Source organism: Crinia signifera, chromosome 7, assembly GCF_055691185.1.
Source record: "Crinia signifera chromosome 7, ASM5569118v1, whole genome shotgun sequence".
In the NCBI taxonomy this organism is placed as follows: domain Eukaryota; kingdom Metazoa; phylum Chordata; class Amphibia; order Anura; family Myobatrachidae; genus Crinia; species Crinia signifera.
In genome coordinates, this window is record NC_139223.1 from 88611543 (window position 1) to 88637043 (window position 25501).

At 42.3% G+C, this 25501-nt stretch overlaps 2 protein-coding genes across 2 annotated transcripts in view; one reads left to right on the forward strand and one right to left on the reverse strand.

The window, feature by feature from the left end:
* Window positions 1-5625: 5625 nt before the first annotated feature.
* Window positions 5626-14842, reverse strand: BUD31 (BUD31 spliceosome associated protein). Its single transcript, XM_083153483.1, has 5 exons — window positions 14681-14842; window positions 12635-12740; window positions 9657-9779; window positions 8729-8895; window positions 5626-5804 (listed from the first exon to the last, which is right to left on the reverse strand). The coding sequence occupies exons 2-5, from the start codon at window positions 12726-12728 to the stop codon at window positions 5754-5756; spliced, it is 435 nt and encodes a 144-aa protein (XP_083009609.1). The 5' UTR covers window positions 12729-12740; window positions 14681-14842; the 3' UTR covers window positions 5626-5753.
* Window positions 14768-25501, forward strand: part of PDAP1 (PDGFA associated protein 1) — a 33548-nt gene continuing 22814 nt past the window's right edge. The window contains exons 1-2 of the mRNA XM_083153481.1: window positions 14768-14915; window positions 15125-15262. Of these exons, the coding sequence (XP_083009607.1) occupies window positions 15250-15262 (13 nt within the window). The 5' untranslated portion in view covers window positions 14768-14915; window positions 15125-15249. The remainder of the gene's footprint in view (window positions 14916-15124; window positions 15263-25501) is intronic.

Genomic DNA, 25501 nt, shown 5'->3' on the forward strand with positions numbered 1-25501 from the left:
TTCCGGTCTGGAATAGCGTGCAGAGCGGTCACCGTGCCTATCTGCCGTGATACTGACCTGATCCTTGCTAATACTTACCTGATCCTTGCAAATACCTTACCTGATCACTTGATCACTGCTTGTAGCGTGCTGGACGCTTCCTGGATCTGACTTCTTGGGACTTCCTGCTGCTGCTGCAGTGTGATAGAGAGATAGAGAGATAGATAGAGAGAGATAGAGAGATAGTGACAGAGAGAGCTATATTTTGTGTCTGCTACCCCCCCTTTTTGGGGGTGCAGGGTTTTTTTATATATAAATAACTGTCACTGCTGCTGCTGCAGTGTCATAGTGATAGATAGTGATAGATAGTGAGAGATAGTGATAGATAGTGATAGATAGTGAGAGATAGAGAGATTTGTGTCTGCTACCCCCCCTTTTTGGGGGTGCAGGTTTTTTTTTTATATATATAACTGTCAGTGCTGCTGCTGCAGTGTCATAGTGATAGATAGTGATAGATAGTGAGAGATAGAGAGATAGAGAGAGATAGTGACAGAGAGTGATAGAGAGTGTATATTTTGTGTCTGCTACCCCCCTTTTTTGGGGGTGCAGGTTTTTTTTTATACATATAACTGTCAGTGCTGCTGCTGCAGTGTGATAGATAGTGATAGATAGTGATAGATAGTGATAGATAGTGATAGATAGTGAGAGATAGAGAGAGATAGTGACAGAGAGTGATAGAGAGTGTATATTTTGTGTCTGCTACCCCCGCCTTTTGTGCTACTCACTATATCTGAGGTGATCAGCAACTTTTTGGGGGCGCAGAGGTTTTTTTTTTTTATATATACCTGTCAGTTGCTGCCAGTTGCACTGTCAGTTGCACCAAAGGTTGTGCACCTGCTGCCCCTCACTGGTAATCAGTGTTGCATCACTGATCACCTTTTTTTTTTTTTGAGGCTGCTGTGGGTCTTTTTTAATTTTTTTTTTACACACACTGTGATTTTGTGGGTGTCCTGTGGCCACTGTGCGCTGATCAGTGACGTACATCACTGATCATCTTTTTCGGCACAGGGTTGATCTATTTTTTTTTTTTTTTTTATCAAATTCCTGTTGCCTTTGAGCGCTGTTCAGTGACGGACGTTACTGACCAACATCTGTGCTCAATTTTTGGCGCAGGGCCTTTTTTTTTTTTTTTTTTAACCCCTTCAATTTTTTATTTTTTTTAATTGGGTTCAAATTCCTGTATAAAGTATTTTTTTTTTTTCTACACTACATACACACTACACACTACACACTACATACCCCCCGGGTTGAAATAAAGTTTGTACCCCCCCCTACACTATACACGTGTTGAAACATTTCACTACCAGTAACACAAAAATAAAAATGGCATCCCAAATGTCATCCCAAATGTCATCCCAGTCATCCAGAAGAATGTATTCAGCGGAGGAGGCATATGCCATGCTTGCCTCTGATTCTGACACAGCCAGTGAGGCAAGCGGGGAATTTGAAGGATTCATCTTAACCTCATCTTCCTCCTCTAGTGATGAGGGACCCCCTCAAAGACGCCCCCGTAGAGCAGCTGAGACCCCCCCCCCAATAATTGATCTCGTATGGACCCCACCACCAGACAATTTTGAGCCCCAGGTTCCTGAGTTTTTGGCCATGCCAGGAATCCAATTTGATTCCACAGGTCTCAGAGAAATTGACTTTTTCAAATTATTTTTCTCTGATGATTTTATAAATTTAATTGTGGACCAAACTAATTTATATGCCCAGCAGTTTATTGCTCAAAACCCCACGTCATCATTTGCTAGGTGGACCCCTGTAGATGCAGTAGAGATGATGACGTTTTGGGGTCTGGTGTTTCATATGGGCATAGTAAAAAAGCCAGAAATTAGGCAATATTGGAGTACAGATGTTCTGTACAGCACCCCATTTTACCGTATGGCCATGCCCCGGGCTCGATTTGAGACGATCCTTAAATTTTTGCATTACAACGATAATGCACAGTGCCCACCCAGAGATGATCCCACCTTTGACCGGCTATTCAAAGTCAGGCCGGTCATTGATCATTTCAGTGCCAAATTTGAAGAGATGTACATCCCAGATAAATTCATTTGCATAGACGAGTCCCTTATACATTTTAAAGGAAGGGTTAAATTCCGCCAGTACCTTCCCAGTAAGAGGGCAAGGTATGGCATAAAAATGTATAAGCTGTGTGAAAGCACCTCAGGGTACACCCACAGGTTTAGGGTATATGAAGGGAAGGATTCAAGAATTGAACCGCCAGAATGCCCCCCCTCCCTCGTAGGTGTTAGTGGAAAAATTGTCTGGGATTTAGTGCACCCCTTCCTGGATAAAGGTTATCACCTCTATGTGGATAACTTTTACACCAGCATCCCCCTGTTTAAGGCCCTTGGTTCAAGAGGTACAGCAGCTTGCGGTACTGTGCGCAAGAACCAAAGAGGCCTCCCAAAAACGCACATTGCCCAAGTAATGAGAAGGGGTGAAAGCAGGGGAATATGCACCGAAAATATGTTGTTGGTCAAATATAAGGACAAGAGGGATGTCCTTATACTGACAACAATTCACGGAGACAGTACCACCTCCGTCCCTGTACGAGGTACCAGTACCCACACCTCCAAACCTAATTGTATCCTGGATTACAATAGGTACATGGGCGGAGTGGATCTTTCAGATCAGGTACTGAAGCCGTACAGTGCCCTGCGGAAAACAAAAATCTGGTACAAGAAGCTGGCCGTGTATATCATCCAGATGGCACTGTATAACGCTTACGTGCTATTCCGTTCTACCGGCCAGAGGGGGACATTTATGCACTTTCAAGAGGAAGTCATAAAGGGCCTAGTATTTGGGAACCAGCAGGCAGAGGGCCCCAGTACTTCTAGTACTGGCCCCCGTATTGTACCAGGGCAGCATTTTCCTGATGAAATCCCCTCCACTGGAAAAAAGGGCAGGACACAAAAAAGGTGCAAAGTTTGCTATAAAAAGGGAATAAGAAAGCAAACTATTTTCCAGTGTGACACTTGCCCCGACAAACCCGGCCTATGTATAAAGGAGTGTTTTAAAATATACCACACATCTATGGATTTTTAGGTTCATCATTTCACCGTGCTTCGGGGGTCTTGCTAATGCCACATAGCACCCACCATTCATTCCACCAGAATCTGAGCCGCAAAATCCAAAAATCACTCCTTCCCTTCTGAGTCCTGCCATGCACCCAACTGGTATTTTTTGGTTACATGTGAGGCATTGCCGTACTCGGGAGAAATTGGGGCACAGATTTTGGGGTGCTTTTTCTCCTTCATACCTTCTGAAAATGAAAAATTTTGAGCCAGAACTGCATTTTTGTGTAAAAAAATGTAATTTTTCATTTTCACTGCCCAGTTGTATCAAAATTGGTGAAACCCCTGGGGGTTTGAAATGTACACTATACCCCTAGATGAATTCCCTGAGGGGTGTAGTTTGCAAAATGGGGTCACTTGTGGGGGGGTTCCACTGTATTGGTGCTTGGGGGGTCTTGCTAATGCGACATAGCACCCACCAACATTCCACCAGAATTTGTGCTGCAAAATCCAAATATCACTCCTTCCCTTCTGAGTCCTGACACTTTTTGGTCACACATGAGGCATTGCCGTACTCGGGAGAAATTGGGGCACAGATTTTGGGGTGCTTTTTCTCCTTCATACCTTCTGAAAATGAAAAATTTTGAGCCAGAACTGCATTTTTGTGTAAAAAAATGTAATTTTTCATTTTCACTGCCCAGTTGTATCAAAATTGGTGAAACCCCTGGGGGTTTGAAATGTACACTATACCCATAGATGAATTCCCTGAGGGGTGTAGTTTGCAAAATGGGGTCACTTGTGGGGGGGTTCCACTGTATTGGTGCTTGGGGGGTCTTGCTAATGCCACATAGCACCCACCAACATTCCACCACCAAAAATCACTCCTTCCCTTCTGAGTCCTGCCATGCACCCAACTGGTATTTATTGGTCACATATGAGGCATTGCCATACTCGGGAGAAATTGGGGCACAGATTTTGGGGTGCTTTGTCTCCTTCATTCCTTGTGAAAATGAAAAATTTTGAGCCAGAACTGCATTTTTGTGTAAAAAAATGTAATTTTTCATTTTCACTGCCCAGTTGTATCAAAATTGGTGAAACCCCTGGGGGTTTGAAATGTACACTATACCCCTAGATAAATTCCCTGAGGGGTGTAGTTTGCAAAATGGGGTCACTTGTGGGGGGGGGTTCCACTGTATTGGTGCTTGGGGGGTCTTGCTAATGCCACATAGCACCCACCAACATTCCACCACCAAAAATCACTCCTTCCCTTCTGAGTCCTGCCATGCACCCAACTGGTATTTTTTGGTCACATGTGAGGCATTGCCGTACTCGGGAGAAATTGGGGCACAGATTTTGGGGTGCTTTTTCTCCTTCATACCTTCTGAAAATGAAAAATTTTGAGCCAGAACTGCATTTTTGTGTAAAAAATTTAATTTTTCATTTTCACTGCCCAGTTGTACCACAATTGGTGAAACCCCTGGGGGTTTGAAATGTACACTATACCCCTAGATGAATTCCCTGAGGGGTGTAGTTTGCAAAATGGGGTCACTTGTGGGGGGGTTCCTAACTTTTAGCATCTTATGGTGCCTAGAAACCTACATGGTGCCTAAAAAATAATCTCATAAAAAGGAGGCTCCAAAATCAAGTAGGTGCTCCTTCTATTATGAAGCCTGTGGTTTGGTCAACGTGCACACTAGGGCCACATATAGGATATTTATGAAAACAAAAGAATTGGGGGAATCAATTTTTAGTCACATTTCTCTAGTAAAATGTACTGTGTTCCTTAGAAAAATGTATTAAAATTGCAAATCTGCAAAAAAAATGAAATTTTGAAATTTCACCTACACTTTGTTTTAATTCCTGTGAAACACCTAAAGGGTTAACAAACTTCCAAAATGCTGTTTTGAATACTGTGAGGGGTGCAGTTTTTGAAATGGTATCATTTATGGGGGTGTCTCACATACAAGTCCCTCAAAGTCACATCAGAACTGAACTGGTCCCTAAAAAAATCAGTGTTTGAAATTTTCTTGAAAATTTGAGAATTTGCTATTCATATTGTAAGCCTCCTAGTGTCCAAAAAAATGAAAAGGAAGTTGAAATAATGATGTCAACATAAAGTAGACATATGGTCTATGTTAGTTATTAACTATTTTGAGTGGTATGATTATTTGTCTCACAAGCAGAAAATTTAACATTTTGCAAATTGCTAAATTTTCCATTTTTTCACGACATTTTGGTATTTTTCACAAAAAAACACAGACTGTATCGACCCAAATTTACCACTAATTTGAAGTACAATGTGTCACGAAAAAACAATCTCAAAATCACTGGGATAAGTAAAAGCAAAAAAAAGTTATCCCCACTTAAGTGAGACATGTCAGATTTGAAAAAAAGGGCTCTGTCAGGAATGCAAAAACTGGCTCTGTCAGGAAGGGGTTAAAAAGTGCCTCAACAGGGTTAGCCGCAACTGGATTAATAAACCAAATGACATTTCAATTTCCACCTGTTCTATGACAGATCATACTAAACTTCAAGCACTGCAATAAAAATAAAATAGAACACATTGTACTTTAGGCATGTTTATTACGCTTAAAAAAATGAAACAGCTAGTCACAAAGCAGGCACACAAAACATTTGAAGAAAATCATTTTAAAATAATCTGGAATCTACATTTGAAGGAATTAAAAGTCTTCATCCAGAACATCCTCTGCAGCCACAGTGTGTGCATTCAATAATTCTCCCCTGCAACAAACCAAATAAATGTTATTTTGCAACTCTGCACTTTACAAATTGAGCTGTAGTCTGTAAATTACATTAGATAAGGCTACCATTTAACTTCACGAGAAGAGCAACAACAGTTATAATGGGTAAGAAGAAGTATTGGGTTTAGGGTCATTCAGTATTACCAGGTATATCATGCAGAAGGGAAGACTGCACTGATCCACTGGAAAATGTTATTATTTCCAGAGTACCCAGCCATGCACCGGTGCTATTCTATAACTTTGGGCTTCAAAGGGACAAGTGCAGTTTTCAGCAGGAGTCTGTGGATTTATGGGTGACTAGTTGCCAGCACAGATCATGACAGTAACGTCAACACGGGCAGTTGTGCGCCACTTAAATAGCTCCTTTGGGTGCCATCTAGTAGCTACCAGTGAAAAAAAAAAAAAGGATAATAACTCTTGAAACCCCCCCCCCCCAGAGGTGAGGAGCAGCATCAGCCTTTTTTTTGTTTTACAGCTGCACTTGTGAATAAATGACCATAACTGGGTGGTAACAATCATTCACATACGCTTAAATTCAGTGCGGGACAGCCAGCAGAATTGCATACTATGCATATGTATTTTTTTTACACCATGGATAGGGCTGATGTAAGAGTGCACTGTTAGGAACAGCTAGTGAATAAATGGGGACAGTCCAACATGAAAGAGGGGTACAACTCCATACAGGCGAATACACACATTTAGTTCTAAGCTCACAGTGGCTGTGCAATTACATAGAACTGGTGTTAGAATTTAGAACTTGTTTTCTTGATGCAGTCATTACAGGAATGATTAAGTATTGTACAGTGGTTTACCATCCTGTAATTTCTATGCATTTCTGCCTTCTATACTGCCTCTGGCTGCTCCATGCACAATGACAGGTTATGGCAGTAGTTCCCAAACATGGTCCTCAAGGCACCCCACCCGTCTAGGGCCAATGTACAATAGCGCTTGGGAATTTTAGCAAATCTGCCCACGTTTTTGGGGGCCCAGGTCTGTTTTGCCTTGTAAATGATTGCCGCTTTTAAAATATGGCCAGACTTGCAGAAATTTATGAACAGCCTGCACCTCGCAGGCTATATTTTATGGCCTCAGGTTTTAAGGATAAACATACAGAACTTAGACACATGTGACTTAATTAGCACCTCGGTTATACCATCTGTACACAATAATAATGATATTTATATAGCACTTTTCTCTCAATAGGACTCAAAGTGCTTTACCATTGTCTTTACAGCTCAAAATACAAAACAAGCTTAACAGTAGATATCAGTAAAATGCTTGAGTAAATAAGTATGTCTTTAGTCTATTTTTAAAGGATTATACAGTAGGGGCTTCTCACACTGTGCGAGGAAGAGAGTTCCATAGAGTTGGAGCAACAAAGTTGAAAGCTCGACCCCCAGATGAATTCAGGGAGATTCTGGGTACTGTTAGTAGTCCTCCTTCAGTGGATCATAGTAATCGAGTAGGACAGAAAGGAATCAGAAGCTGCTGCAGGTACCTTGGGCCCTGGTCATGTAGGGCCTTGAAAGTGAGTAAGCCAATTTTGAAAACGATTAGCCATTTTACAGGTAGCCAGTGAAGGGCGTAGAGACTGGGAGTTGGCTGGAGCGGGGCTGGTTAGTTAATAGTCTGGCGGCTGCATTTTGTTCCAGCTGCAAGTGGTGCAATTCTTTTGCTGGAAGACCCAGACATTGCAGTAGTCTAGTTGTGATGATATAACTGCATGTATGACTTTAGCCAGGTCTTCTGAGGGAATTAAGTGCTGGATTCTGGATATGTTTCTAAGATGAAAGAATGAGGATTTAATTGTGGCTGACACCTGATGTTTAAGTGTCAGGCCACTATCCAGGACAACACGAAGATTCCGCACATGATCAGAGTTTTTTAGTGCTGTGCCCCCCAGCTTAAGATCTGTCAGTTGGGTATGCTGCCATCTTGTCCTGTGATTTATCATCATGACTTCTGTTTTATCTGGGTTCAGTCTCAGCCAACTGGCACTCATCCACTCCTGGAGCTTAGCTAGGCAGCCATTTAAGGTTGTTATTGTGTTATCGGTGCCGGGAGCAAAGGACAGGTACAGTTGTGTATCATCTGCATAGCAGTTGTAGACCAGGCCATGTCTGATTATGTCACCAAGTGGAAGCATGTGTACTGCAAAAAGCATGGGAGATAGTATAGAACCCTGTGGGACACCACAAGAGAAAGGCACTGGTGGTGAAGAGTATACTCCCGATGAAACTCTCTGTGACCTGCCAACGAGAAATGATTTGAACCAGCTAAGGGCGCACCCAGACCACAGAAATTCTTCAGGCGCTCAATTAGAATCCCATGGTCAATGGCGTCAAATGCTGCAGAAAGGTCCAGAAGGATTCTGATTGAACAGTCTCCTCTATCCCTTGCATTTAGAAGATCATTGAGCACACATACCAGAGCTGTTTCTGTGCTAGGTCTTCACCTGAATCCTCCCCGTTCCCCCGGTTTCCTTCCACAATCCAAAAATATACTGGTAGGCGAGTTGGCTCCCAACAAAATCCACCCTAGTTGTCTGTGTGTGCATGTACATGTGGTAGGGAATATAGATTGGTAAGCCGCAATGGGGCAAGGACTGATGTGAATGTTCAAATAGTCTATGTAAAAGTACTTTTGTAGATCACTAATTCAATAAAATCCCATGATGAAAATAAGCTACAAATGCAGAAAATAATTATTCTATGCAACTTAAATGTTGCTTTACCAAGGTTTTTTTTATTTATTTATATATTAGGTGGTTGGCGATGCTCGCCACCTAATAACATTTCAGAGACCTCATTAAGCAGTGTATTAATCATGGGATAAAGTTGGGCCTCAGGTCACAACCATGAAGACAAATACAGATGCAACATTACTAATGAAAAAAGTTCTTACCACTTCAAGTTTGCCCTTGGGTACCCGACAGATGCAGTTAGTTCCAAAGTTTGTATCTCTGGTTTGTATACAACGTAAGCAGCACAGATTTTCATATCCCTGTTTCTTCCATTTTGCAATAAGGTTCTTGTCAGCATACCCTTCTCTGATACAGTAATCATACAGCTCTAAGAAAGCCAGGAACACAGTTCAGATGAGCAGAATGTACTGCAATATATTTATTTCTGCTCATTTTACAGTTAATGGTGTTAATTTCATAGCAGTATTTTATCAATTTTTTTTACATTACAATGATCTTTTAAAATATTCAAGACTTAGAATATTGTTAAACAGACTACATTAGGTAGGTGAAGATATAGGTGCAATCTCTATTTTACCAACAGTTAACAGTTTTGTGTGAAAAAAAAAAAAATTGTATTAGTCGTTCGGATGGGACAAGCAAGCCAACCAGAATTAGGCCTTAAATCTCCTCTCCTCCAGTCTGAGGGGATGCAATGTGCTTTTTGTAGTATGGAGCCCAGAATTGCTCTCCAAATTCTAGATGGAGTCTAACCAGTGCCCTATAGAGTGGCATAATTATAGTGTCGTCCCTTGCTACCATGCCCCTTTTATAAAGGCTAGTATTCTATTGGCCTGAGTTGCTGCTCCTTAGCACCGCACCTAAGTTTATCATCAATTTGTACTCATAGGTCCTTTTCCATTAGTGAATCTTCTAACTACACCCCATTTAGATTGTATCCCTTTGTCAAGACATTTACAGTATGTTCTGGAATAATTAAAGAAAAACATAAGATGTGACCTCCGTTAATAATCCTTCTAGGTTTCCTTCCTGGCCATATGCACACACATTTCTAAGCACCACTAAAGGTTACCAAACATTTAGCGGTGGACTGGTTTTATACAAGTTAGGTTACAATAAGAAACATACCTCTGCTTATAGCTTTTCTCTTGTAGAATAGGTCAAATATATAGCGGGTTTTTTGATGATGAATACGGAAGATTGGCCAAAGAGACTCCACCTTCCTTTTTCCTTCATGAGGCTCAGTCTCCGCTGGTAAATAAACACAACTATAATAAACATACACTGTTTTGTTTACAAGACAATTCTATGTAACCAAATACATAAGCAGAGTACACAGTACAGTGATGTTGTGTTCCCTGACCACATGACGGCTGACGGGGAAACATATTGTATCTGCAGTACAAATCAGAAGGATAGAAAGATTACAACATTGCACAGCCCCACAAGCAATATGGCCCGGTTAGTGATGCAGCACAGCTGACCAGAAGATATCGCTATCTGGCAGATCCAATTTGTTCAGAAAAGATGTAATTACATAAAATCGGGGCTGATATTGCTATGGTGTGCACCTGGCTTTAGATCCACATCATCAAATGAACACCAGAGCCCATGCGAGTCATTTTTAAATTGAGTTTTATGTACTTACCCAAAACTGATCTTTTACATTTGGTGACTTTAACCTTTAAAGCTCTTGGAAAAAGCTAATGGTTTTCAAACATGGTAAATTATAATTCATATATACTCATTGCTCATGGTCAACTTTACAAGGAGTAGCTTATTTTTTAAGTTAGGTAGAGACATTTAAACATAAAATCTGTAAAACATGAGTGATGGAACTGTGCTGCAATTGAGTAGAGAGAATAAATGGAATATATATATATATATATATATATATATATATATATATATATATATATATATATATATATATATATATATATATATATAAGAATTTGCTGTTTTCTCCTTCAATACGCTATGGGCGTACAACAGGAATGCCCATGATGAAAATGTAAGTCACATGTGGCATGATCAAATAGCAGTCAGCGTGGAGAACAAATTTTCCCTGAATGAGAGTCAACACTGATTGTAGTTAGGTTAATATTTATCTTTTATTCAGTTCATTTTAAATATCCCTGTTTCCTTTGCTTAGTGAAACAACGCATCAGAAGCGTGAGGTAAGTGGTTAAAATCACAAACAGAAAACACATTTAACATATATACTGCGCTCAAAGAGAAAGAAATATGTACAGTGTTAAAATCACTGGCTCGGAGCTTGCTAAATGCCACCTAAATGTTGATTGGTGTGTTCATAGGGGGTTTGGTGCTGATGTAGCTATTGAGCATGAGCCCAGGAATATTTCTCACATTGATACATCTATGTTACAATTTCTTTATTTTAAAGAGGCAGGAATAAACTGGAGATTGACACAGTATCTTTGTATATACACAATGAGCATAGAGAGGACAGGAATCTGTGTTGGTTTATTCTTTTATTTAAGGTTTTTGATAATTGTCACTTCACTTAGTTTATGAACCTGTTTAAGGTCACTTATTCACAAGATATATATAAAGAAACCTTGATAGGTTTGAAAACCACAGTTTACATCGTGAGTAGGGGTACGCCCGCTTCTTCTCAACATCAAAGAAACCTTTATATATGTCCTTTCACTACTTCACATGTAAGTGAGGTATGCTGTCAAAATACATCAGTTTTTGTTCAGCTACCCACCTTCTATATGATACAAGGTCACACCACCAGTCTAGACACTGTTTTCCTTTCTCTTTTTCTGGAACACGTGTAAGTTCATCACGTCATCTTTCCATATATGAGAAATCCACATCGATGTTTAGAATTTGATTCCTGCGAGGCTTCATCGAAAGAAACCTTGATAAGAGGAGTACCAACTAAATTCAACGTGAGTTTTGGTACGCCCCGCAGAATCAAACTCGCTGTGCACACTAATGATACCACCCAATAGGGGGTTTATATGAAGTGACACTGACACAAATTTTGATTGTGATTTTTGTTTGTTTCATTTTTATATCTCACGTCTCATCATGGCATATTAACCCATATTCGGCTTGAGAAAATAACTCCACCCTGAAAAGAAAGGACTTCGATCTCCTACTTACAAGTATCTTCACTTACTGCGCCTTTTTTGTCTATATCCCATTTTTTTCAAATTTACAGGTGCCCACCCATTTCCCCTGTCAACAACCGCTGGCTTGTCCAGCAGATTGCTTTTACACACAGCAAGATGCACCATTATATGGTTAGATATATCGCTCAGCAGCTCTACTACAGAGAGGACATATCTAAGCAGACATGTTGCTGGTACACACCAACAATAGATCAGCCATTAATATATGTATTACATATGGAGAGACATTAAGGGGGTTATTTAATCGTGGATTCTGACGGTCAGAAAGTTCCGCCAGTCGGAATCCCAGCCTGTTCACCTACAATTTATCGACGGACGGAATTCAATATCCCGTCTGTTAAGTGGTGAAAAGGGGCGTACTGGCAAACACGGCCGCGGATGGTCGAGAAATGGCCGTGAATTTGTCAATCCACGGCCACTTCCGACAAAACAGATCCAACTGGTTTAAGTCGGATCTGTTTTGTCGAGATCCACCTTCAATACTACTGGGGACTACAGCATTGAATAAGCGGAAGCTGTCATTTCCCCTGTCGGAAATAGTTTTTGGTACTTATGTATTATCTGGACTCCCATGTTAAATGCACCCCATTTTTTCATACCCCTACTATCCAACTACACATGGAGTTGATTTTATATAGTGTGGCAAGCGCAGCGAGCCACCGTGCCCGAAGCGTGGTGAGCGCAGCGAGCCCCGCGGTCTCATAAGAAAAACGGGAGTCCAGATATTACATAAGTACCTAGTTTTTTTTTAAGCATGCCAGAAATAGAGGTAAAAGCTAGGTATGGCGATAGAAAGATCACTGAAACCTACATAGGACTGCCAATATGTCTACTCCTTTGTGGCTTTTTGGTTTGTTGCTGTAAAATGTCCACATGTGAATGCTCAAATCTTTCTTTCACTTAAAAAGATATAATTTCACCCAAACCAGATTTGCTCACCTTCTCTCATTTTCTGATCCAGTTCATCCAACGTGGGCTCTATAAGCTCCCATCCATCTGGAGGAGGTTTCCTACTCCGTTTTACTTTTGGCATGGCTATTAGAACCTAATTAAGATTAGACTAAGGTTACCTTGTTATATCCATAACTTTTGCATAAAGTTTCTATTATTAAGACTTAATGAAAAATAAATGCCAATTTGCAAAGAAAAAAAAAAAAAAAAAAATATATATATATATATATATATATATATATATATATATATATATATATATATATATATATATATATATATATATATATATATATATATATATATATATACACACACACACACATATATATATTTATACACACACACAAATTATGAAACCAATACCTGGGCAAATGCATCCACAAAGACAACAAAATTTAGGAGCTGCACACAATTTATAGGTAGAATTATGTATGTTGGCTGGTATCATGATCATATGGTACAACCGCTGGTCAACCGCTAAATGCACAGCTTATGCATGACCTGCACCAATATTGGATTAAACCTGCAGTACCCATAGGAAAAAAATACACCCGTCATCAGGACACTTACAGTAATGAAAAATAAAGTGATATTTCTACATTACCATCACAATAGGGCTCTCCACCGTTTGGGTCCTGCTGTGCTTCTAGAAGTGACTTGGTGTCAGCTCAGGGATGCCGTATGGAGCAGGGGAGCACTGTGTGAGGCATATAAAGTTTAAATACAGTGCAAAATCTAACACAAATAATTATTTGTGTTTGAATTTGCACTGTATTCAAAATTTATATGCCTCTCACAGTGCTTTCCCTGCTCCAGACGGCATCCCTGAGCCGTCACCACATCACTTCCGGTCACTGGACCCAAACGGTGGAGCGTCGGGGAGAGCCATATTGTGATGGTAATGTATAAATATCACTTTATTTTTCATTACTGTAAGTGTCCTGATGACGGGCATAGCCCGAAACGGCGTAGACCTTACTCAGTAAAGTTTTTGCTTCTGGACCAAACCGGGAGTGACACCTGTCCTCTGTCCAGAGCAAAAAATTGGATAACGAAGATAGTCAAGGACCAACTACATCCAGGCCATGGCTTGTTTAATCTGCTGCCATTAGGCAGATGCTACAGGGCTATTCCCACCAGAAGCCTAAAATGTTTCTTTCCTCAAGCGGTTCACCTGTTGACACGTGAACTCATGAACACCTCACTGTCTAGTCAAATTCCTAGTATACGCAAGTATACCTGGCCAATAAAGCTGATTCTGAGATCGATCGATCTATCTAGTGTCCGTGAGTCACCGAAACACCACCATCTGCTGGCAGAGAGTGAAACTACATCTTTCTCACACATGCACAAACACAGAAAGTAGCAGACAAGCTTTTGCTTCAAGCAGGCTTACTAGTATGTGTATATTATTGGTGATGCACAAACTCGGAAGATGTGTTTTGCTCAATACCAGTAACATTCACCACCCAGAGGTCTATCATGGGGCCTAAGTATAGACAAGTGGCTTGAAAGGGTTAGAAAAAAAATATTTCGTTTCAAACACAAAAGAATATGGTTTTAACAGTTAACAAGCCTTTGGCACTATGGTACCCTGCAGAAGATAATACTACTCCAATACCAGATATACCTTATGCGGTTAACAGGATCAAAATCTGATTTAACCACAGACACATAATAAAGATAGCCAAGTTGGACAAAATCTTGTCACCCAGTGGTCGGGCTCAGCATCATGTGGGCCAGTTAATGTGATCATTATATCCAGGGTTAAAATTTTAGTGTGATAGCCTTTTTTAAGAGTTCAAAAAGTATATAGCAATATTGTGGTAGGACTTCGTGAGATGTTTAGTTCTACAGAAGCTGTAGAGTAATTCCTTATCCTATAAGCTTGTGAGTACTCGCACAACTAAATCGAGGTGAAACTTGTACGAAATCTGCCACTTAAATGTTGTGAAATAAAAAATCAGCAAAGAAAGCGTAAGACACACGGAGCAGGAACACGTAACTAAAACAGGATGGTAGCCGCTGTACCTGCACACAGGAACAGAGACAGAGCAATCGGCAGCTCCTCTCCAAACAAACTCAATGACCCGGAATCTGTCCACAACATCTGCTTCCGCGCCGTCGCTGAATGATGACTTCTCTTCCTATTGGGGTCCTTACTGTACTTCCGGCCATTACTAGCGACGTCAGAAAAACCGCGCCAGCTACCCGTGATTCCGAGCTTTTACTTTCCAGCCGTGACCCTGCTTTCATGGCTGCGCCAGTAAGTGTATAGTGTCTGGGTGGGCAGGATGTGAGCGACGCCGGGTTGCCGGGAAGAAGCCATTGCATCAGAAGAGCTGTCATACGTAGTGCCTGCTGGGAAACTCCCAAGCAATATTTTTCTTAGTGTCATGTAATCTATGCCAGGTGGTTTTTGTTCACTTTGTTAATGTAAAAAAAAAGTGTAGGATAATGGTGTATATTTTTCAGGCGTCTTCCAAGCGCATCTATTTCTAAGACCGGATCCGGCCGCGCCGGAGACTACCCTCAATTCCAGGGTCCTGCGCAGCGTGTCCATCAAGTTGTTAGAGAGGAACGAACAGACCGGAGATATAATGCCGAAAGGAGGTGAGGAGAGCGCGGTGGGCAGTGGTGATCCGTGTACAGGGAGAATTGGGCACAGGCTGTGTGGGTGCTTGCCTGGGAAGGAGGATGGATGAGGCACAGGATTTGTGGTTGTCTGAGAGGTAGAATGGATGGATGAGGCAGGCTGTGTGGTTGTCTGGAAGGTAGAATGGATAGATAGATAGATGGATGGATGGATGGTTGAGGCTCAGGCTGTTAAGGTGCCAGGGAGGGAGGATGAATGTGGACAGGCTGGGTGGGTGTCTGGAAGGGAATGATGGATGGGGACACAGGTGGAGTGGGAGGATGAATGTAGGTTCAGACTAAATGGATGCTTGTGTGGAAGGATGGATGTGGGCACAGTCTGAATGGGTGGTAGGATGGATGGGGGCGCAGGCTGAATTGGTGCCTGGGTGGTAGGATGGATGGGGGCATAGGCTGAGAGGGTGCCTAAGAAGCAGGGTGGATGGGGCACAGGCTGAGTGGGTGCCTGAGAAGCAGGGTGGATGGGGCACAGGCTGAGTGGGTGCCTGAGAAGCAGGGTGGGTGCCTGAGAAGCAGGGTGGATGGGGCACAGGCTGAGTGGGTGCCTGAGAAGCAGGGTGGATGGGGCACAGGCTGAGTGGGTGCCTGAGAAGCAGGGTGGATGGGGCACAGGCTGAGAGGGTGCCTGAGAAGCAGGGTGGATGGGGCACAGGCTGAGAGGGTGCCTGAGAAGCAGGGTGGATGGGGCACAGGCTGAGAGGGTGCCTGAGAAGCTGGATGGATGGGGCGCAGGCTGAGTGGGTGCCTGAGAAGAAGGATGGATGGGGCACATGCTTGCATGCTGGGTCAGAGGATGGATGTGGGTACCCCATGAGTGCTTGCCTGGGAGGGAGGTTGGACGGGGCACAGGCTGAGTAGGTGCCATGGATGCTTATGGGGTCTCCCCTTCCTTTCAGCTCTGCTATTACTGACCTGGTTTTGTGACCCATGCTTCAGTTTGTCACAGCTAAGTGGAAAACTGCCTTTGCTGATGAAAGGAACAGGCTTTATTAAAATCAACACTGTCAAAAATGTTAGTTATCTGTCAGGTGTTTTTTTCCATTACAGGCATGTTTGAAATCCAACAATTAAGAATAAAAGGTTCCTTTTGTGAATTTTTTTCACCATCATTTAAAATATTGTAACTTAACATCTCCTCTTTCAACCAGTGTAATACATGTTTATTGTCAAAAATGTACAAGAAAAATACTGTGCTTTGAATAATTTGTGCATTATGCCACCATATTACTCCATAGAAAATAATAAAGTGAGTATATTTAGTCATTAACATCAGTCAATGCCCCAGTTAAGCATACAGTGTTTATTCCCTATCACATGATTACCCAAACACACTAGGTTTTTTTTTTGTCAGAAGCTAATTAATCCTCTGTTGTTTTTTTTTTGGGAGGGAGCCAGGGTTTGCAGAGATAACCCATGCAAATTATTGGACACTTTTCCCAAACTTCCCTCACTCATTGTAGCTTGCAGTCTGGAGGTGTCTATTTATTAAGCCTTGGACTGAGATGATGTGGATGGAGATGAAGTACCACCAATCAGCTCCTAACTGCCATGTTACAAGCAATATTTACAAAATGATTGTTAGGGGCAATGTGGCTGGTACTTTGGGGGAAATTCACTAAAGGAAATTTGTAATAAATAGGTGTATTTGTATCCAGAAATACACTTATTTTTGACATTTACTATCCCGAAAATACGGCTATTTGTATACGAATTGCCGTATTTTCGGGATAGTAAATGTCAAAAATAAGTGTATTTCTGGATACAAATACACCTATTTTTTTACAAATTTCCTTTAGTAAATTTCCCCCTTTATCTCCGTATACTTTATCTCCGTATACTTTATCTCCGTATACTTTATCTCCGTATACTTTATCTCCGTATACTTTATCTCCGTATACTTTATCTCCGTATACTTTATCTCCGTATACTTTATCTCCGTATACTTTATCTCCGTATACTTTATCTCCATCCAAGGCTTAGTACAAATACACCCAAATCCTCTACTTCCCATGCATACACTATGGTCCATTTCTATGAGAACCCTTGTCAATAGAAACCCTGACTCCTATACTGTGATCCAGCATTGCTAGCAGCTGTGTCATTATGTGCCCCTATGTGAACAAGCTTTTAGACTAAATGTATTGTATACATACAGACAGGTTTCTTATTTAAACATCACCCATGTTTCCAAGCAGCAGCATTGTAATTCTCATTAAATTGCACATCCATACTTTGTGAATGTACTTTCAGAGGAAACCCTTGGTGATCATATCTGTGCATATGATGTCATCACTAAGCAGTAGCATTGGTTTGTACTCAAACCTTATTAGACTAGCAAAATATAAATAAAGTATTTTAATTACATTTTCTTGCATATTTACAATACTGATTGAAGCAAAATCTGCTCATTGCTTAGTGGTAACTGTATGTACATGTACACTTTGAATTCTGGACTTAAGTGCCTAATGCACTTGTGCACTTCAGAGGAGAATATCCATTCTAGCACCTTGCATCTTTCAAAAAACCTTTTAGTTCCTCTTCTCTGCCTGGTCTGTCTGGCATGCATATCAGTGCTCAAATACAGACCACATTGTGATCAACAACCTAGGCAGGGAAGAGGAACTGCACAGGTTTTGGTAGATGAAGAGTGCTAGAATGAACACTATGTATAGGTCTTCCTTGTATCTCCCCTCTAGCACTGGCGTGCAGGTCTTCCTTGTATCTCCCCTCTAGCACTGGCGTGCAGGTCTTCCTTGTATCTCCCCTCTAGCACTGGCGTGCAGGTCTTCCTTGTATCTCCCCTCTAGCACTGGCGTGCAGGTCTTCCTTGTATCTCCCCTCTAGCACTGGCGTGCAGGTCTTCCTTGTATCTCCCCTCTAGCACTGGCGTGCAGGTCTTCCTTGTATCTAAAAAGGAAACAAGGGGGGTGTGGCCAAGCGTGTGTCGATAACTGGAATTTTTTTTAAAAACCCTCCAATGTGGGTCCAAATACATATATAAATGCAACCTTTTTTAAGCAATATTGATCTTAGATAGACAGTTAAAAGTATATGTCAGATCAATCCTGAGCAGCAGTCAATGTGTAGGTACTAAACCACACAAGAAGCTAAAAAAGAAAAATGAAAAAGACTGCGATCCCTTCTAGCTCTGGCGTGCAGGTCTGAGATCGGATGCGATAGGACATTGCATCCGATCACACAAGTGCACCATTACAGTGAGAGAGGCTTGGAACAGAGAATAGACAATGGGAGGATGTGCAATAGGTAGAGGCACTGAAGGAGTAATTCAATAGTCTTATGGGGACTACACAGGCAGAGATCTGTGCCAGAAATTTAGCATGGAAGATTCAGCATAAGAGACTCCTCTTGAGCGTCCATGAATCTATTAAATTTCACCCTATATTTCTTATATAAGGTAAACGTTACAGGTCATTTTAATGACTAAAAATGGTTGCCAATTTTCACACCTATTTTGACAAGTCTCCTCAGAGAACACTGGCCCTGACTATTAACTAGGTTTATCTGGATATTAATCACCCGGCGATAGCGACGCACAGTGCCGCACATCGCTATCGCTGTGCACCTACACACAGAGTGATGTAGGAGGGTCATTTTCTAAGCGATCAAGTGATATTGCTTAGAAAATGCCCGTAAATTGCGAAGTGTGTATGCCCCATTACAAAATAGCCCTTTATCAATACGTGTGTAGGCCCCATTAGGCAATTTACTGTTATGGGGGAAAGACCGTTACAATATTTATATGTGCTTAGTAATGTTGTACTTTGTTGTTATGTAATTTAAAAAGCATTTGTAGTTGTAGTTCATGTGATTATATGTAAGATAAGCTCCATACATATGGAGCGATTGGTCGCTGATATATCGCTCAACAACCAAATTGCTGATAAAAATGAGAGACACTGCCAGGGGAAGCCACTCGACCGGCGACAATTTCATGGCTGGTCGCAGGCGTGTGCTCCTGGCGACCGTTTTCCTGGTGATTCTTGCTGAAATTGTTCCATGTGTATGGGGCCTAAAGCTCCATATGCACGGAGAATCTGGTCGCTGACTGATATATCGCTGAGTGTCCCATTTTTATCGTCGCTGATGAAAAGGAGACACTCTGCCGGGGGAAGCACTCAGCGACCATATCTCCGGCGATTCAGGCTAGAATCGCCCCGTGTGTAGTGGGCTTTTCTCTACTCTTTTTTTATGATTGTTATTTCAAAATGTAGCTGCAAACAAACAACATTGCAGTTCCCACATAAGTTTATACATGTAATTACAAAATATTGAGAATTCAAGTTTATCTGTGGAAAATGAGCACCTGGTAATTGAAATGCTTCAAAAGTGTGAAGTGTAAGCGGTATGTTTTTAGGTGCATTGGCTCATGGGATTTGTTTAAGTCCAGCTATGCCCACAAATTTCACTGAATACAATGGAAATATAAGTGCCCGATTCAGTGAAGAGTGATATAAATAGGGGCAGGTGGTTCTGGAACTTTCAATTGACTGTGATTTTATGTCAGAGAATGGTGATTCTTGTGCCTTTTTAAACCTGGTGTTGAATTGTGAGAACATCAGTCTTGGGCTTAAGTGCCGGCCACAATGCTGTTTGCACTGTGCTAAAGGCAGAAAACAGCATCATGGCACAATTTTAGATGGATTTCTGCTTGCATTCCAGGAGGAGTGCAAGAATAAATCCTCTAGTCTGGTAACTAGACTCAATTGAATAGCTCTGGGACCTCCTTCGCAGCGCAATTCATATTGTGCTAAATTGAATCAGGCCCTGTGTGTTCATTTTAGCACCCTGCACCTAATCAATGAGGAGAGCATATTTTTTTTCCTGAAGTATCTAGCAATGTCATGTCCAAAATTTGCTCTTTAAAATGATCACCTCATCACTAACTAGGTGCAGGGTGGTGCAATGCACACTAAAAACATCTTAAAAGCTGTTTCTATATAATCTAGTTTCATCAGGATTGCCAATAACTTGCTTGAAATTAGCTCACTTTACTTGTTTCAGAGTCATTGTATCAACACTTTAATTCCCCAACCATCCTCTTGGCGGTGTTCGAGTCCCAGGTGTTCATTAAGCAGAGAGTTACTGATGAGCCCCCAGTGTGATACAAAGCTGCTTACAGACACAATTTCAGCCATTAATTTGGGAAATTATTTCATGAATAAATATCTGCTGTAGTAGTAATTGGTTCCTGCCATCTGCACATGGCTTTCTGTTAATTTAGCCAGGGACTTTGGTTGTTCCTGAAGTTTAGTGTATCCACAAAATTGAGGTGAATAGTTTAATGTCTCAGCCTAGCTATAATAAGCCTGGTTGCTATAGTATATCTTTTATAGTTTTTTATGTAATCTAAAGTATAAAGGTAAATGCAGTATAGGTAGTTTATTGCACAGAAGTTGTTGTGCAATGAGTGCTATACCAGCTGTATTGATTGAGTGAAATTGGTCTGTGAGTGTGTAGAAAGCAGACTGTGTGCAGCTGGTCCAATGGGCGTATTTAATGCAAAATATGTTTATTGAATTTAAGGGGGGGGGGTACAATAAATGGGGTTACAGAATGCAAAATAGTCTTAACAATAATCCAACAGTATACAAAATTGTACGTATGTATGAGCGTAGAAAAGCTCAAGAAAGTCAGGGGTGGGGGGAAATGAGGTCATAGGGAGGGGGGCCAAGGTGGGGTAGGGGATTGGGGGGTGGGGGGGGGACCCGATATAAAGCGTAAAGGTCTGTTAGGAGATAGTAGGTTTATATTCCTCTAGAGTAATTAAGGGGTGTGGGTGGAGTATGTGTGAGGTATATACGAGGTAGGGTCTGGGGCGTCGTCTGCGGACTGGGGTGTCACTAGGGCAGCTGTGGTGGGAGGGGATGAAGTGCTGTTCTATATGAGGGAGATTCTTTAAAGTTTATCCAAGCTGACCAAGTATCCCTAAAGGCGGCTGAGTCGTCTTTGGCCGAGCATACTATATCCTCCATATCCATGTAGGAGTCCAACCGGTTAAACCAGTCTAAAGTTGTTGGGGGAAGTGGCGAGCGCCACCGGACAGGAATAACCGCCTTTGCCGCATTGTTTAGGCGACATAGAATAGATTTCTTATATCTTGAAATTGAGCCTGTTGAGTAGTGGAATAACCAGAACAAAGGGTCTGATGGGGCCGGTTCTCCCAGTATTTTCCCAGAGATGGCAATAACATTACGCCAGTAGGGTTTTATGAGTGGGCAGCTCCACCAGATGTGTAGGAGGTCTCCTGGGCTCGCGGAGCATCGCCAACATTTGTTGGGGAGACCGAGGCCCATTTTAGAAAGTGTGTCGGGGCATCTGTACCAACGTGACAGCAACTTATATTGCGTCTCGACTACTAGTGTGCTAGGGGAGCAATGATGTGCTAATTTGAAAATTTTTCCCCAATCATTGTCGTTTAGATCTATCTTCAGGTCTGTATTCCATCTCGTAGTGAAAGAAGGAGGGCTATTGCTCCTGTCTCCCAATAGGAGACTGTATATCTGGGACACCGGGCGCGATGGGTGGTCTTTCGCCTCGCATAGCTGTTCAAAGGGGGTAAGGGTGGAGGTAACTGAGGTCGAGGGGTTTAGGGAGGTAAGGTAGTGGCGTGTTTGAAGGTATTTCCAAAGGTCGTTCGCAGGTAGGTTCCATTTATTTTGTAAATCCGTAAAAGGAACTACCGATCCCTCGGATAGTAGCTGGCCTACCCGGTATAGACCCCGGTCATACCAAGAACGGAAGGCAGTGACCTCATGTCCGGGGGGGAAACTTTTGTCGAAAAGAAAGGACCTGTAAGGGGAAGTGGGTGCGGAGATGGACTGTGATTTGCGGACAGTCTTCCAACAGGCTAAGGTTGGGCTTATAGTGGGGTGGGTAGAGCTGGGTAGGTGTGAGAGCCAGGGTGTAATGTTGATAGGGGAGGAGAGTGAATGGTTCTCTATCTGGACCCATTGTTTGTTGGTGTTTGATCTGGACCACTCTATTATTCTGCTCAATAGGCAGGCTTGGTAGTACCCTTGGATGTCCGGCAACCCAATACCCCCTGCATTTTTTTGTCTCTGAAGTAGGGTAAGGCCCACTCGTGGTCTCTTATTTCCCCAGACAAAATCCCGGAAAAGGGATTGAATCTCTTTAAACCATCGAGGCGGGATTTTAATAGGGAGGGTCTGTAGGAGGTACAGTATCTTCGGAAGTGAGTTCATTTTAAGAATCCCTACTCTGCCAAACCAGGAAAAGGGTCGGGATTTCCAAGATTGGTGGTCCGCGCGAAGTTTGTGTAGGAGTGGGGTGAAATTAAGATCGAACAGTCTAGTGGGATCACTGGAGATGTTTACTGCCAGGTATTTGAGGTGGGATGTGTGCCATGCAAAGGGAAATGAGTTTTTGAGGTTTGTCACAGTAATCGGAGAAGCGGAGACGTTCATAGCCGCCGACTTAGTAAAATTTATTTTAAAATTAGAGAGGGTGCTGAAACTCTGAAACTCGGACATTAGGTTGGGGAGGGAGGTCATGGGTTTAGTAATTGTAGCGAGTAGATCGTCCGCAAAGAGCGCTAGCTTATATTCTTGTCCAGCTATTGTAATCCCACTAATGTTTTGGTTTCCCCTGATAGCTCTGGCCAGGGCTTCGATGCACAGAATGAAAATTAGGGGGGAGAGTGGGCACCCCTGTCGGGTCCCATTGCTGATAGCAAATGAGTTAGACAGTGTGCCATTGATCCGTATTCTAGCGGAAGGGGAGGTATATAGGGCTAAGATACGTTGTAGACATATCGGTCCCAGCCCTAGGTGGTCCAACACCCCCTTCATGAAGCCCCAGTCAATTCTATCAAATGCCTTCTCGGCGTCAGTTGATAGAAGGATTCCAGGGGTTTTGGTGGTTGTAAGGTGGTGTATAAGGGCGATTATTTTGGAGGTATTGTCCTTGGCTTCACGGCCTGGGACGAAGCCTACCTGATCGTTGTGGATAATGGTTGGCAGGAGATGTTTTAGTCGGTTTGCAAGTAATTTGGCATATAGTTTCACATCTATGTTAAGGAGCGAGATGGGCGGTAGCTGGGGCATAGGGATGGATCTTTGCCCTCTTTAGGGATTACAGTAATGTGGGCTTCTAATGATTGGAGGGGGAAGGGATGAGTCGCACTTACTGTGTTGCAAGCCCGCAATAACAAAGGTAGAAGTTTGTCCTTAAAGGCTTTATAATAGGAGATGGTAAACCCATCCGGGCCAGGGCTTTTACCTGAGGGGGTTGTTTTAATCGCCTCGGTCAACTCTAGTTCTGTAAAGGGTCTCTCGAGGTCGTTTTTAAGCTCATCGGTTAAGGTAGGGAAGCCGATCTTCATAAGGTAGGATCTGATATGTTGTTGTTGTTCCTCGAGTTGGTCGGGGGTCTTTGGAGGGTTTAAGTTATATAGGGATGAGTAGTATGAGCAGAAGGTAGCTGCAATGGAGTCCGTGTCATGTAGTGTTTGAGCTCGAGTGTTTTTAATAGAGGGGATGAAAGAGAGGGACCTTTGGGTGCGAAGTGCCTTAGCGAGCATTTTGCCCGGTTTGTTCCCCCATCGGTAATATCGATTACGACATTTCCGAAATACCATTTTCACTTTGTCCAACAATAGTTTATTAAGGGCTGACCTAGCGGAGGTAAGTTCTACAAACGTGGTGGAGGAGAGGGATGCTTTATGGGTAGTTTCTAGTACTTGGATTTTCTGAAGGAGGTCATCAATTTTTTTCTGTTTCTGTTTTTTAATAAGTGACCCCAACTGAATACATTTTCCCCTCATAACACATTTGTGTGCTTCCCAGATCACCATGTCAGAGACATCAGGGGTGACATTATGTTCCACATAGGTATCCAGGGTTTCTTCCAATTGGGATTTGTAGGTCGGGTCTAAAAGTAAGGATTCGTTAAAGCGCCAGGATCGTTGTCTAGGGGCTATGTCTAAGGAGATGTCTAAATAAACAGGGGCATGATCAGACCAGGTTATGGAGCCAATAGAAGAGTCTCGAACCAAGTGGAGGCAGTTGTGGTTCAGGAGGAAATAATCAAGTCTAGAATAGGATTTGTGGGGTGGTGAGTAGTAGGTAAAGTCCCGTTCGGTAGGGTGATGGATTCACCAAACGTCTGATAGTTGATGGGTGTGGAAAAGTCGCTTAACCTCACTGGTTTGTGAACTCGGAGGGGAGTTAGGGGATGGCGTTACATCTTGGAGAGGGTCTAGAGCCCAGTTGAAGTCGCCCCCTATCACCAGGGTCCCTTGCTTAAGTGAGTCAACCCTATCTAGAACCTTTCTGAGGAAGGTCATTTGTCCCTGATTGGGCGCGTAGATGTTAACAATTGTGAGCTTTGTATTATATATGGTGCCTGTTAGAAGTAGACAGCGACCCTCCTCTAGTATGTGTGTTTGCACATCAGAGATTGGTACGTGTCGGGCAAATAGGATGGCAACTCCTTTAGATTTTGAATGTGGGTAATTGCAGTAGTATGTGGTAGGGAAGTAGTGGTTACTTAGTCGAGGGGTTGGGTCGTTCTGGGGAAAGTGCGTTTCCTGAACTAGGACGATATCTGCCCTTTCTTTATGAAGGAAATGTAGTGCCTGTGTCCTTTTTTCTGGGATGTTTAAACCCCTAGCGTTGATGGAAATAATACGTAGGGATGAGGTCATTTTTTGGTTATAAGATGAGTAGACAGTGGGTAAGAATCGAATCGGGTAGGAGGGACAAGGAGGGAGAGCGGTGAGGTTGAGCGGGGAGTTGGTGGTGAGGGAGGAAGAAGGGTCATAGTGATAGGGCAAAAAACATAGAATAATATATAACACAATGCGTAGTAAAACTGTGAACATCTGGTATGAGCATCAAAAACATAGCCGCATCCGGACAGTGAAGAGGCCATAATGGCGACCATGTCACGGAGGATTGTACAAATAGCGGTGGGGGGAACTAGGGGGCCGTGCCCCAACAATACTAACTGAAGTGTTTTAGATTACTAAGTGTAAAAGTGTAGATGGATTTTGGTTCTCTGAGTAACTAGTAGAGAAACAGACCTAATATATGACCATAGGGTCACTGGAAATATTAAACAAAAGATATTAATAGGGTATTAAGTAACGGTACGGTAATTCTAAAGTGACGACAGTGTATACAAAAACAAGATTAGTGATCAGTGTCTAATGTTACC